This window comes from Stomoxys calcitrans, chromosome 5, assembly GCF_963082655.1.
Source record: "Stomoxys calcitrans chromosome 5, idStoCalc2.1, whole genome shotgun sequence".
NCBI lineage: Eukaryota > Metazoa > Arthropoda > Insecta > Diptera > Muscidae > Stomoxys > Stomoxys calcitrans.
Window position 1 is genome coordinate 40,168,231 of NC_081556.1, and position 13,832 is coordinate 40,182,062.

A 13,832-nucleotide genomic window follows, 5' to 3' on the forward strand; every position below is an offset into this window, starting at 1 on the left:
AAAGTGCAACATGTTGTCTTGCCATAGGCGAAGCGATTAGGACCACGTCCACTAGGGAACTGGAGTCAATTTTAGATATCCGTCCCATAGATAAAGTGTGACGCAGCCACTGCGCCTATGAGACTTAAGGCGATGGCAGAATGGATAGGGGATAATTGAGGCAACAATAGGAAACCTGAAAGGAATGGAAGAGGTTTCCGATTGGATACCTGAGACGACACTTGTGGATTGACGGAACTCTGGTATTGGCATCTGGAAGATCATTCTACACAGATGGATCAAAGCTAGAGGACAGAGTGGCTCTGGGGGTCTACATTGAGAACCCAGGGACTGAGATCTGTTTTAGACTGCCTCACCATAATACGATCCTGCAGCTGGAGACTCTGGCGATCACGGAATGCGTGAAGTGGTGTGGCAACGACAACCAGGATGGTAAGGTCACGAATAGTGTTGGAGTGTAAGAAGGAGATTAACGCCTTCTCTGAGGATGGCACGACCTGCATCATTTGGATGCCGGGCCATAACGAAGTAAGGTGGAATGAAAACGCAGACGAATTGGTTGTGAAGGTCAGAGGACTACCTTCAATAAAATTAGTTAACCCGAAGCCTTTCGGGTCGACGCAGTCCGATTTAACGACTTGGGCGACGAACGCGCTTATAACTCTGTGGAACAGCGAAACGGTAGGTAGAACGACGAAAATTCTATGGGGAAATCCAGATTTTGAGGCTGTTTCTGAAAGGAAGTAAGGAGGATGTCAGTATAGCTTTTGGTATCATATCAGAATACAGGAAGACGGGCTCACTTATGTAAAATCGGTGAGGCATAGGACTACGAGCTCACTTATGTAAAATCGGTGCGGCAAGTGATAGCATGTGTAGGGCATGTGGGGAAGATGATGAGATGTTAGAGCATTTCCCATGTCATTGCCCGGATTTCGCGGCTAACAGACATCGGTACTTAGGTGGGGACACAATACCAGACATGAACCAACATAGGGGCTAGGTATGGAAAACAATTAGAGATTTTGTAAGTAGCACGGAATTCCTGACTTAGATTTTCTTTTTCAAAGTTACTTGTTATTAACAACAAGCCGATTACTGGTTTTGGTGTATGCCCATAGTAGCATGGGACGGATTTATAACCTCACCCTCTTTTCAACCTAACCTAAATGAAAACCAGACGGTGAATTAAAATTTTTCCCTCTTGCAACCTATTGAACAACATGATAAGTTACCGCTGTGTTGATAGCATTAGTGAATGGATGACTAAGGCAGAACAAAATAGTCTAACCCATATGTCACTGTGGCTTCTATGAATATTAGACTAATCAGATGCAAGTTCCAATTCAAAGTTAAACACTTGAGCTCAAATGTGTTAGATTTATTATAGGCTATTACTTAAAACTATTAAATATAAAGCCTCCGATTCCAGTCGCGCAAGATATACCCAGACTTTTTCAGTCTCTCCGAAATATCAGGACTATCAGAAATATAAAACCATCACAGATTGTTACAGATTCAATTCCTCCTTTGCAATAGGAAGTAGATCATGTAGCCTTTTCATTTTCTTCATTCTCAGCATAACCAAATAATTTCTTAAGCATGTTGTACAAAATCATTTGCCGTGTGACCTCCGATTCATATTTCATATATTCTTTGATGCGTTCTTCCTTATACAAGACATCCAATAGATCAAATAATTCAATTTCCAATTTTCGCATATTCATCTCCAAATTCGGGGTATGCGTTCCCGAAAATAAGGCCTGCATGTAGATGGTGGAGATTTTGGCCAAAGAGTCGTCTAGTTTGTTAAGTGTGGCATCATCATCCAGATGTTTGAATTTCTTGGGCGCCATAAACTTGGGAGAAGGTCGATAATTGTCCTGGTCTTCTTCGCTACAGCTAATCAGAGTAAGGCAGAGTCCTAGACTGCACATAAATGTCAAATACTTGGAGGATAACATTTTTTAACCGTTAAAAGTTTCGTTTTTTTAGAAAGAAATTTAAACGCCTGAATATAACACTGCGCTTATAGAATTTATTGAATCTTTACTAGAAAACAATCAAATTTTCGCAATTTCTATGCTAATACTGTTACTAAATGCTTGCCCTATTTTGGCTTTTATAGGCGTTGTTACAATGAGCGATTTATGTTCATTATTATCAGCAATTTGGTACCCTTGTGCTGTGCTGATTTTTTTTAATCAGGCACTATGGAAAAAATGCCATTTGAAGGTTATTTCCTTAATTGCTTGACAAATATCCGCTGCTGTTTACTCAGCGATTTTCACTATCAATGTTAAGGCTGGTTTTGTGAATGTTCGAGGGTGTAGCATTTATTTCCGTTTAGTTTTATTTGCACATCATATAGATCATAAAACAAGATAAAAATTAAAGCTCCAATACTTGTGGATAGATAAAAACCAATGATGCCCCATATACGTATATTATAATATACGTATACGTCACTGGGTTATTTGGTTGTTAATCAAAGTAGCCTTAGAGGCTATATGTCATTTACCTTTTAACTCAAATGACATGAGGATCAATAATTTATCGACCAAGGTGATGAGGCTAGCAAGCGTCAACAAGTATTGCTATGAGTTTGTGTTCCCATAGGCAAGGCTTAAGGCAAAAAAGCCTTCGTTCTAAACCTAGCGAAAACATGGGAAGACATTTCAGCGTTCGTTATCCCTCACTAATGCAAGCGACATTTATGATATATTCAACAGTGTCAAATATCTCTACCAAGTAGTTACAGGCCTTTCAGACTTGGTATTAAAAAGGTGGTCCCTTATCATTATTGAGCTTCAACTTGAATGGATCAATGTCCAAACTGTTCCACAATCCAATGATCATGGGCAAATTTGCAATTTAAAAAACATTTTAGGGACTCCTTAATTCAGCATCAGATGTATTTTTTCTGTCATCTAGGAAATCTGCTCCAATGCCTAACTAACAGAAGTAAAAAAAAATACTTTTCATTTAACAATTATTTACAAAATAGCAAGGAATCCGTTTCAATTTCCTGGAACGACTTATGGAACTGCATTTGAAAGTGAAACTGACATCATACATGTCCAGTGCGATTAGAATGGAACGCTAACCGTGTTGCGGAGAGAAAATTCCGAACCATTATTGCATCCCTCGGTACTATGGGACTTCAATGCACAATACGATTTATGGCATTCTTTCCTAGGTGACGACTAGAAGTCATGACTATGGCACAGCCGATCGAAAGCTTTACAGTAATTGACGATGCTCAAACCGACAGTTCGCCAGACATTTTCTCTTCTGCGAAGCGTGAAACGTTGAACCGGGAATTACCCGTGAAGTCACCAGTCGTATGTGCATTTATGAAGGGATAAGACGTTGAAGCCCCAAGGAGTTCTTCAATATAGGCTGACATCTCTCAAAAGACATTGAAATTTCTCGGGAAAATGGAACCTAAACTACAGTTTCTCGAAAAAAAGGCCACAAAAACTGTAGTTTCTCGAAGAAATGTGACTAAAAGTCTAGTTTCCCTAGGTGAATGATATTAAAAATGCATTTTCCAGAGGGAAGGGTTACTAAAACTACCCTTTTCCAAGGGCTAGTTTATTAAAATTGCACTTTGTCAAAGAAAAGTTTACTAAAACTACCCTTTCCCGAGGGAAAAGTTACTGAATCGACACTTTTCCGGGGGAAGTTTACTAAAACTAACCTCTTTCCCGAGGACAAGAATACTAGAGCTAACAATTCCCTAAGGAAAGGTTACTAAAAGTACCCTTTTCCGAGGGAAAGCTTACAAACCTACCACTTTCCGAGGAAAAGGTTACTAAAGTGACCCTTTTCTGAGGGAGAGGTTACTAGAGCTAACATTACTTTTGGGAAAGATCACTAAAACTACCCTTTCCTTGGGGAAAGATCACTCAAACTACCCTTTCCTTTGGGAAAGATCACTAAAATCGCCCTTTCCTTTGGGAAAGATTACTAAAACTACACTCTAATGTGGGAAAGATTACTAGAACTACGCTTCTCCTTGGGAAGGTTACTTAAACTACCCTTTCCCGAGTGAAAGGTTACTATAACTACATTTTCCCGAGGGGAAGGTTACTTAAACTACCCTTTCCCTTACGAAAGGTTACTAAAACTACCTTTTCCATAGGGAAAGGTTACTTAATTACCCTTTCCCGAGGTAAAAGTTTTTAAAACTAACTTTTTTACGAAAATTAATAACCTTTCCCTCGGAAAAGGTAACTAAAACTACCCTTTTCCTTGGGAAAAGTTACTAAAACTACCCTTTTCCGTGGGAAAGGTTACTAAAACTACCCGTTTCCTTGGGAAAGGTTACTAAAACTACCTTTTTCCATGGTAAAGGTTACTATAACTACCCTTTTCCATGGGAAAGCTTACTAAAACTAACTTCCCTTGGGAAAAGTTACTAAAACAACCCTCTCCCGAGAGAAATTTATGAAAACTACACTTTCCCGAGGAAAAGGGTTTTAGAACTATCCTTTTGGCGAGGGAAAGGTTATTAAAACTACCCTTTTCCGAGGGAAAGGTTACTAAAACAGCCACTTTCCTTGGGAAAGGTTACTAAAACTACCCTTTCCCGAGGAAAAGGTTACTAAAACTACCCTCTTCCTCGCGAAAGGTTAATAAAACTACCCCTTCCCTTGGGAAATGTTACTAAAACAACCCTCTCCCGAGAGAAAGGTTATTAAAACTACCTTTCCCGAGGGAAACTACTACCTTTCCCGAAGGAAAAGTTATTAAAACTATCCTTTCCCGAGGGAAAGGTTACTAACACTACCCCTTCCTGAGGGAAAGGTTACTCAAACTGCCCTTTTCCTTGCGAAAGGTTATTAAAACTACCCTTTTCCATGGGAAAGGTTACTAAAACAACATTTTCCCTTGTAAAAGGTTACTAAAACTACCCTTTCCCGAGGGAAAGGTTACTAAAACTACCCCTTCCCTTGGGAAAGGTTACTATTACAACCCTCTACAGTGAATAGGTAATTAAAACTACCCTTTGCCCTGAGAAAGATTACTAAAGCTTCCCTTTCCAAACCTCTCCCGAGAGAAAGTTACTAAAAATACCCTTTCCCGAGGGAAACGTTATTAAAACTGTCCTTTCCCGAGGGAAAGGTTACTAAAACTACCCTTAACCGAGGGAAATGTTACTAAAACTACCCTTTTCCTTGGGAAAGGTTACTAAAACTACCCTTTTCCTTGAGAAAGGTTATTAAAAATACCCTTTTCCATGGGAAAGGTTAGTTAAACTACCCTTTCCCGAGTGAAAGGTTACTAAAACTACCCTTTTCCTCGGGAAAGGTTACTAAAACTACCCCTTTACTTGCGAAAAGTTACTAAAACAACCCTCTCTCGCGAGAAAGATTATTAAAACTACACTTTCCCGAGGGAAGGCTTACTAAAACCACCCTTTCCCGAGGGAAATGTTATTAAAACTATACTTTCCCGAAGGAAAGGTTTATTAAAACTACCTTTTGCCGAGGGAAAGGTTATTAAAACTATCCTTTTCCGAGGGAAAGGTTACTAAAACTCCCCTTCCCCTTGGGTAAGGTTACTAAAACTACCCTTTTCCCTGGGAGAGGTTACTAAAACTACCCTTTCCCCTGAGAGAGATTACTAAAGCTTCCCTATCCTTTGAGAAAGGTTATTCAAACTATCCTTTCCCTTTCCTTTGCGAAAGGTTATTCAAACTATCCTTTCCCTTGAGAAGGTTACTAAATTTATCCTTTCCCTTGGGAAACGGTACTAAAACTATCGTTTCCCTTGGGTAAGATTGCTAAAACCACCCTTTCCCTTTTGAAAGGTTACTTAAACTACCCTTTCCCTTAGGAAAGGTTACTAAAACTACCTTTCCCTTAGGAAAGGTTACTAAAACTACCCTTTCGCGAGGGAAAGATTACTGAAATTTCCTTTCACAGAAGAACAAGGCACTAAAACTACGTTTTTCTAAGGGAAAGTGGTCTAAAACTTTTTCTAAGGAAGGAAATGATATGAGAACTATTATTTACTGAGGAAATGGGTTCTTAAATGCCATTTCATAAGGGAAATGGTGCTAAGGCCAACCTTCCCTAGAAAAAATTATACTGAAATAATACTTTGCTATGGGAAATGTACAAATTTACCTTTTCCCAAAGGAATGGAGTTCAAAGATTGTTTTATTTTGAACACTAAGAACATGTTCAATAACTACCGGCATAGATTTTACTATATGTCCATTCTGATGCCATACCTTACCTTTCTTTTTTTATGAGTTAAAGCATCTCAAAAACTTGAATTTGTTTTTAGTTTTAAATATTTTGTTTATTTTAGTTACAAAGTTCATGAAAAATTGCAACCATATTTTCTTATTTTGCGCAAATAAAATTTTATCGAAAGTTGGAAAAACTTAAACGCCTTCTTAAAACTACTTATGACATCAATGAGCAAACACAAATGATTGTTCAACATTAAATGAATTGGTTAAATACTTAAAATTAACAAAAAATTATAATAATAAAAACTTCATTGTTTCAAATTAAAACGAATTAAAAAGAAAACTCAACTAAACACGCACACAAGTAAATAAATTTTTACAAAATTATATACAAATCACAGAAAAAATATTTGGAAACTTAAATAAAAAATGTATCAATTAGAAAATAATTACAATTTTAATAAAAAAAATAATTTATATATAAAATAGGGAAGGGAGGGGCAAAATTAATCAATTTCTTTCCAAGGTTTTATAAAAATTTTAAAGTTTTTTTTTGTTTTGGAAAAAAAGAAAACTTAATAAGTTGTTAACAATAGATTTTGTTTAAACTTAACCACTTTTCACCATGGTCGCCACATGCTGTCCTGATCTTCGGCTTCCACCTGTGCTGCTGGCTCTTTGTGATATTTCTTAGCTGATTGTTCGTCCTCCGAACAAATGCTAGAATCAGCAGCTTCTGAGAAGGAACGCTTCAGAGAAGAGCTAGAGCTGCTATTCAGATCGGAGCTGCTGGTTGAGGATACCTGTTGCTGTTGCAAATTGCCAGAGGTAAGAACAAAAGAATTTTCCGCTGATGAAGGCGGTGTGGTGGTCAAAACGCCCAAGAAGGTATTGTGATGCTTATCGGGACGCGGTGAGGCCGAACGCGATAGGGTGAAATCAGAACTATTGTGTATGATGGAATCTTCATTATGACTAGACACCGAGGAAATGGGACTTAGTGGAGGGCTGGTGGCATTGTGGAAGGCCTGCTGCTGCTGTTGGCTCAAAGGCTGATAGCTAGTGTTGGTCAGAGTAGTTTGAGGATACATATTGCTGGGATTCACTTTGGGTGGGGTAATCAGGGTATTCTGAGGCTTAGAGAAAGCACTGAGACGCTTAAAGTTGGCCGCAAAATCATTGATTTGAGGCGATGAATTGTGGTTGGTATTGCCAGCTGCTTGAGTAGGCCACGCTGGAAAGCCACTATTCGAATTGCCGTTCAACAAAGAACTGGTTTGTGTAGCACTAGCAGTGTTGGGCATAATTAAAGCAAACTCTCCAGAGGGCAAACGCGATGGTATCAATTGCACTCCACCCATTTGTATGCCTGCAGCGCTATTTAAATCCTGGGTCAAGGTTGGAAACAAAGGGCCATTGCCGTTAACGGCCAAAGGCAAACTATTGGAGGCAAAAAGATTGGCCGGACCACCATTGCGTTGATAGCCATTATTGAAATTGGTCATGGAGCCAATTTGATCCAGACCAGTGGCACATGATCTTAAATGACTGTTAAGTCTTTGGCGTACAGCATCATCAACACCATCCAGTTGGCTAATGTAGCGATTGACTTCTTCGGCACACTCCGAGAAACCAGTTTTGAATTTATGAATAACGGTGGGATCAGTTTGCAAAGCCATATTGAGTTGTTGACGCTGCACCGATTGCAAATGCTTAACGGTCATCTCAAGGATGTCGGCCTTCTCCAGTTTTGTATGGCGTGCTGGCTGCAAATAAGGAAAAGAGAAAATACATTAATGTAAAGTTTAAGGCAAAGGGAGGAGTGTTGGCAACTCTTAGCTGACTCATGGTATGGTACGCATAACATGGGATATTGTTCGTTTTTCCCAGGCTTCCAAAAGGGCTTTTAAAGACGCCGCCCAATCGTTTTTATGCGTTCATTAAATTGTTTAGGTTTCGTTTTTTTTTTAAAAATTTTAAAAATTTCGCACATTTTCTTGTGCATGAGAAACAAAAAACTGAAGCAAAGCGTTGATAATGTTGTTGCACACACTTGAAATGCAGACGCAGACAGCCGAATAGACAGGCATCAGCAGAAACGTAGCAAAGCATGCAGCTTCTAATTGATTGCAATTTGCCTGGCTGCCAATGCTTTACAAACCAAAACAAGGTAAAAAGAAATAAAAAGAAAAAATTCACAAACAAAAAACTCAAAGCAAAAAATAACAACAAATCTGTCTGGCCATTTTTTAAGGCAAATAAAAACGATGCATTCTCTGGGCCGTTGATAATGCCGCCGTTAAACAACTGGACAAGTAGATGTTTATGATGTAGCCACAAAGAATAGGGCCCAAAAGGAAGGCGAAAAAATCGTCTTCTTCACTCTAAAAAGCCTTTATTTTGCAAGCTCCCGCTGCTGCAGCAACACCACCACCTTCTACGAAGGTGGGAACATAAAATCAAACTCCAGAAATCAGAAGAAGACTCAAGGAATGTGAAAATTTCATTCACTTTATGTTGAAGCGATCAAGAGCATAAGATAAATTGTTGGGGAAGCTAAGCAGTGGCGGCGGCGAAGTCAGCAGCATGAGATGATCGTTTTTTTTTTTGGTTATTTTCTTAAAAGATTCCCTTTTTCTGAGCCAAAGGAGTAGTATAGTGTAGAAATGGAAGATTGCTTCAACACTTTTTCATTGTTTGCTCTTTTTTTTTGGCCGAGATTTATTTTGGAAATGTTCCCACGCAGGTTTTTTGCTAAGCTCCACGAATAAGTCTTAGCGTGGTAGAGTAATGGGCAAACTTTAGAGGCAGTTCTCAGATTCTGTTATTTTTTTTTTCTTACTGCCAGAGAGCTGAATTGAGTTGAGTTAATGAGAATTCCCTTTTATGAATGTTAGTTGGGTTGTAGGGTGTGCAAATCTCAAATCCCTTTGCAGCTCAGCAGGCAGTATTCCCAAAACACAGTAGGATTTTTAAAACAGGTTTTTTGTGAGAAAATTTTCTCATAATGCTTAGGTGTATTTTTGTTCGATCATCATAATGATAAAGGCTTTGATTTTAACCGCTTTCGAGTCAAATAATGAGAGCCTTTGATAGGAAAAATTGATTTTCCGATCTAGTTGTATTAGAAATAAATACTTACGTCTTTTTTCATTGCCTCCAGAATCAGTGATTTCAATTCGTTTAAGCAATGATTAATGCGAGCACGTCTTCTTTTTTCCATAATAGGTTTATTGGTCTGAAAAGAAAGGGAAACAACAAGTTGTTATTATTAATAACATTATGCGACTTTAAAAGGAAAATTGAGAACATAAAAGGATTTTTGACTTAAACTAAAGAATTTTGTTAGAGGGTAAATTTTTTATAAGATTTAATTTTCATAGATTTTTTTGTTTATAATATATTTCGCACCATGCTTCTCCGACAGAAAAATAAAACAGTTAAACAAAGAGAATACTCTATGAGAAATTCCAATAGGGCGAAACAGCTATGAATAGACCCAGATTCCAACAGAACAAACTGAAAAAATCCCGGAAAATCTTAGAATGACCAGTGATCAGCTCGGTTTTTGAAAACCGCGTTTTGGTTTTTTGAGAATTGTATTTTTTCCGGATTTTTGGTAACTTGATTTCTTTACCAACGAGTCAAAAAATCGATCAATCTATCATTAGCGTCTGAACTTTAAGTGGTCATGGGTGAGCGAATGACTAAATAAGACCAGTCCATAGAAAAGTTTTAGAGATTAAAGGGGAGATCCTTTGAGCGTTGATTCATGAGAAAACGAGAGGAAAGGCAGAATATGAACTCTGAAGAAAGCACACCCTATTAAAGAAACGCATGCTTCTCAAGACCATAAATCAACGAGTTTTTCATCAGCTAAACCACAAGTGGGTATCCTAGTCGGGAGCAGTCCTCAACGTCGGTTGTCTACATAAAAATGGCAAAAGATCAAGTGAAAATTTTCTGAGGTCTATGGGATGCTGTTAGAAAATTAAAGGATGCCAAGGTAGAAATTATACTCAGAAGAATCCTATCGGATTGTATTAGAATAGTATAGGACCAAAGGCTGAAAGTGCTATAAAAAGACCACACAGGATTCGCATTCTATTGTAATAGCAAGGCCACTACTGTGGGAATAAGATAGCATTCGAAAACAATTGGGCCAGAAATCTACCAGTATGTCATCAGCGTCTGAACTACAGGCATTTGTCCTAGATCATAGTAACTCTGAAGTCCGGTTGTGCACAGATGGTGATGATGGCTTCAATCTCTTCCTAATGATAAATGACTTCAGAAAACGATTAATTTTTCATTACCATCGGATCTACAAGTGGTCATGGTGGACCAGAGAAATCCAGAAGACCTGCAGAAATTTTGCTAAAGAACTTCTGATCTATTGGAAAAGAAGAGATTTGCCAAAGGTAGAAGGTAGGGTCAAAGGACTGCGCAAGAAATCGAACTGTCAGCGTCTGTACTACAATTGATAATGCTGAATCGAAGCCCTCATTTAGGCCAGTTATCTCCAAGAAAGGTGACTAAAAATCGAGGAGAAGATCCTCTGAGCTCTATCGAAAGTTAAGGGTGTATGTCCATAGTGGCATGGAGCGGATTAATATCTGCACACTCTTTTCAACCTAACCTAATAGAAAAGAACAGTTTGGCCCCAAAAAGCGAATTAAAGTTCCAATTATTGTTGTTTGTGTTTCATGTATACAAATTTGGGGCCTTTTTTCATGTTCCGTTTGGGGCTCCATTGCATTGGGGTCTTATTTCAAACCGTCGAAGACTATAGGACATCTGCTATGTGAGTGTACCACATTGACAAGCAGAAGGAATTTAAACTGAAGTTTTCATTTCTTTGAGGACTTTTGTCTGAATTAGCGGCAGCGGATATTTGCAAGTTGTTGGGCTTTTTAACGCTATCTGAACGGTTCAATGCTAGGAACTATAAGTCGTGTTCCTGAGGTATTACAATGGACGAAAACGTCTAAGGCATCTTACTTCTCCTGTTCCTGAGGTATCACAATGGACGAAAACGTCTAAATGAATCTGATGGCAGACTGCCACTTAAATCTAACCTAAGTCGCCAGATAGAGTATAACCACTGCTTAAAAATGAAAATGGTCAAGAATCTCACCAAAAAGTTCAGATTTATAGGGAAATATGCTAGCCTATGAGCCACAGTGGCCCCCAACTGAACCTAACTAATTTTTGATAATTTTTTTTTGTTTTCTATAAAAAAATATTTTTATTTTATTTTTTTTTTGTTTTTGTACTTTTTTACTAAATAACGTTTTTATATCACTTTTAAATTGTTATTTTTTCATTTGTATTTTTTAAGTCAAATGTTATTTCTTATTTATTTATTATTAATTTTATTTTTATAATTATTTTTTAAGTAATTAGTCTCATTTTTTCGGTATTATATATTTTGGTATATATAATTTTAAATTTATGCTAATTTTTTAAATATTTTATATTAAGTATTTTTTTTATTTTGTTTTTTTTTTATAATTTTTAATACAAAAAAAAATATTAAAAAAGATTAATGTAAAAAAATATTTTATTTTTTTTTTTACATCAATTTTCTTATATTTTATATTGAAATTTATTTTTTTATTTTTACATTTAAATTTATTTTTTTTATTTCAATTACTTTATATTTTATTCTTTTGTAATTCATTTTTATTTTACTTTTTTTTTAATTTTTTTTAATTAAATTTTTCTTATATTAAATATTAAATTTTTGTTTTTATTTTTTAAGATTTAAATTTTTCATTCTCTTTCCTCATCTATTCTATTTTTTTCTTTGTTTGAATTATTATGTATCTTATATTTTTGCAATTTTTTTATACTTTTATTAGTTTTAATATTTTTATTTTTTAATTAAATTTTTCTTATATTGGATTTTTTTTGTATTATATTTTTTTTATATTTCATAATTTTTTATATTCATTTTTCTTATAAACTCACCTTTCTCAATTCTGCCTTGGATAAACCATTGGGGTTTGCCAAACGTCCTGTAGAGGTATTGAATTGATTTTGCGATGAAGAATTCGATTGTTGATAGTTATCGCTATAACTATCAAAATCATCATCGGAATGTATATCGTTTTTGTAATCCATGGTGTAAGAATTGTTGAAGTTTTGGGTTTGGTGTAAAAAAATATAATCCAATTGTTTTGTGGGGCAAATAAAATGTATATAATCCAAGTGGAGGGGGATGTACACAAATTTAGCACTTAAATAAATCCATAAATATTAAATCCAATTGCTTATTTGGCTTTAAACACAACTTCTTGGTTTGTTTTATAACTTTGGTTTTTTTAAAGTTTTAGTTTTGTTAATTGCACTATTTGTTAATGTTATCTTTTTTTGAAGAAATTATTGTTATTGTCTGCTCTTTATTTGCTTCGATTTTTTCTTTTTTAGTTATATGAAAAAATCCGAAGACTTCGCGCAATGCGTTCGAAGTGAACTCCTGAAGGATACTGATCCTTAAACGTATGCGCACACACATTAAGTTACAACTGAACGAAGGCAAAAGCCATCAACAAACACCAACAACAAAAAATGCTCTTAATATCCTTAAGGCAAACCAAACATATGGCAGTCAATGCTGCCAACACAAGCACTGAGCGAGGGAGAGCATGACAGCCGTAAAACAAACACACCCATACACACACACACAAGAAAGAGAGTTTCCCACGTTCAGCCCAAGGTAAGTGATGTTGTTGTTTTTTACCTGTGCTTCTTCAAAGGTTGCTCAAAGATATCAATTTACACTAAACTACCTTGAGAAGTAAGTAACTCATGGTTTATGCCATGGTTCTCTTGGCATCTTTCTCTTTTGCAGAAGGTTTTTGATCTTGAGTAAATGTTTAATGCCAGCTCTTAGTTTTCACTCGTTGTCTCCTAAACTTAGTTTTATAAGATTTTGTTTTTGGTAATATCTCTTAAGATTTGTCTTATGCTAGAAGCGAGTGAGAAACGTTTGTTCGGCTTGTTATACTGAAACTGGCTGAACATACTGCTGATATGACAATGGTGATGATGGTGTTCCCCAACGGAATTAAAAATTTAGTTCCTGGTTTCATTAGATTTGTTGATGGTGTGGGGATTCGTCTGTTTTCTAAATTGACCCCTATGCAAGTTAGTTAACATCATATATATGGTCTCGTCACTTTTATGACATTTAGACACAAACACCCTCAGACATCATCTATTGCCGCCTTTATTTATGCATGGGAATTTTACATTTTTCATGTTTCATCATAAATCTGGACAATGGATATTTAAATAAATCATGTAGAGTTTATAACAAAAAAAAAAAAAACAAACAAAAACAAACACGAGCGTGCTAAGTTCGGCCGGGCCGAATCTTATCTACCCTCCATCATGGATCGCATTTGTCGAGTTCTATGCGCGGTATCTCTTTTTAGGCAAATAAAGAATAATGAATATGGACGGAGGAGGAGCTATATCAAGTTATAGTCCAATTCGGACTATGACTTCGTAGAAGTCATTGTGTAATATTTCAGTTTATTCGGATAAGAATTGCGTCTTGTAGGGGCTCAAAATCGGGAGATAGGTTTATATGGGAGCTGTATCAAGCTATTGATCG

At 36.6% G+C, this 13,832-nt stretch overlaps 2 protein-coding genes across 3 annotated transcripts; both read right to left on the reverse strand.

The window, feature by feature from the left end:
- Positions 1–1,345: 1,345 nt before the first annotated feature.
- On the reverse strand, positions 1,346–1,987 carry LOC106080920 (uncharacterized). Its single transcript, XM_013242526.2, has one exon. It carries the CDS (start codon positions 1,962–1,964, stop codon positions 1,548–1,550), a length of 417 nt encoding a protein of 138 aa, XP_013097980.2. The 5' UTR covers positions 1,965–1,987; the 3' UTR covers positions 1,346–1,547.
- A 4,722-nt stretch (positions 1,988–6,709) lies between these two features.
- Positions 6,710–13,217, reverse strand: LOC106080915 (protein deadpan). Of its 2 annotated transcripts, none has more exons than XM_013242520.2 (3): positions 12,954–13,217; positions 9,351–9,446; positions 6,710–7,974 (listed from the first exon to the last, which is right to left on the reverse strand). In XM_013242520.2, exons 2-3 carry the CDS (start codon positions 9,429–9,431, stop codon positions 6,829–6,831), a joined length of 1,227 nt encoding a protein of 408 aa, XP_013097974.2. In that variant the 5' UTR covers positions 9,432–9,446; positions 12,954–13,217; the 3' UTR covers positions 6,710–6,828. The 2 variants fall into 2 exon arrangements, with proteins under 2 accessions (XP_013097974.2, XP_013097973.2); XM_013242519.2 differs by having other exon boundaries at positions 12,182–13,217.
- Positions 13,218–13,832: the final 615 nt, after the last annotated feature.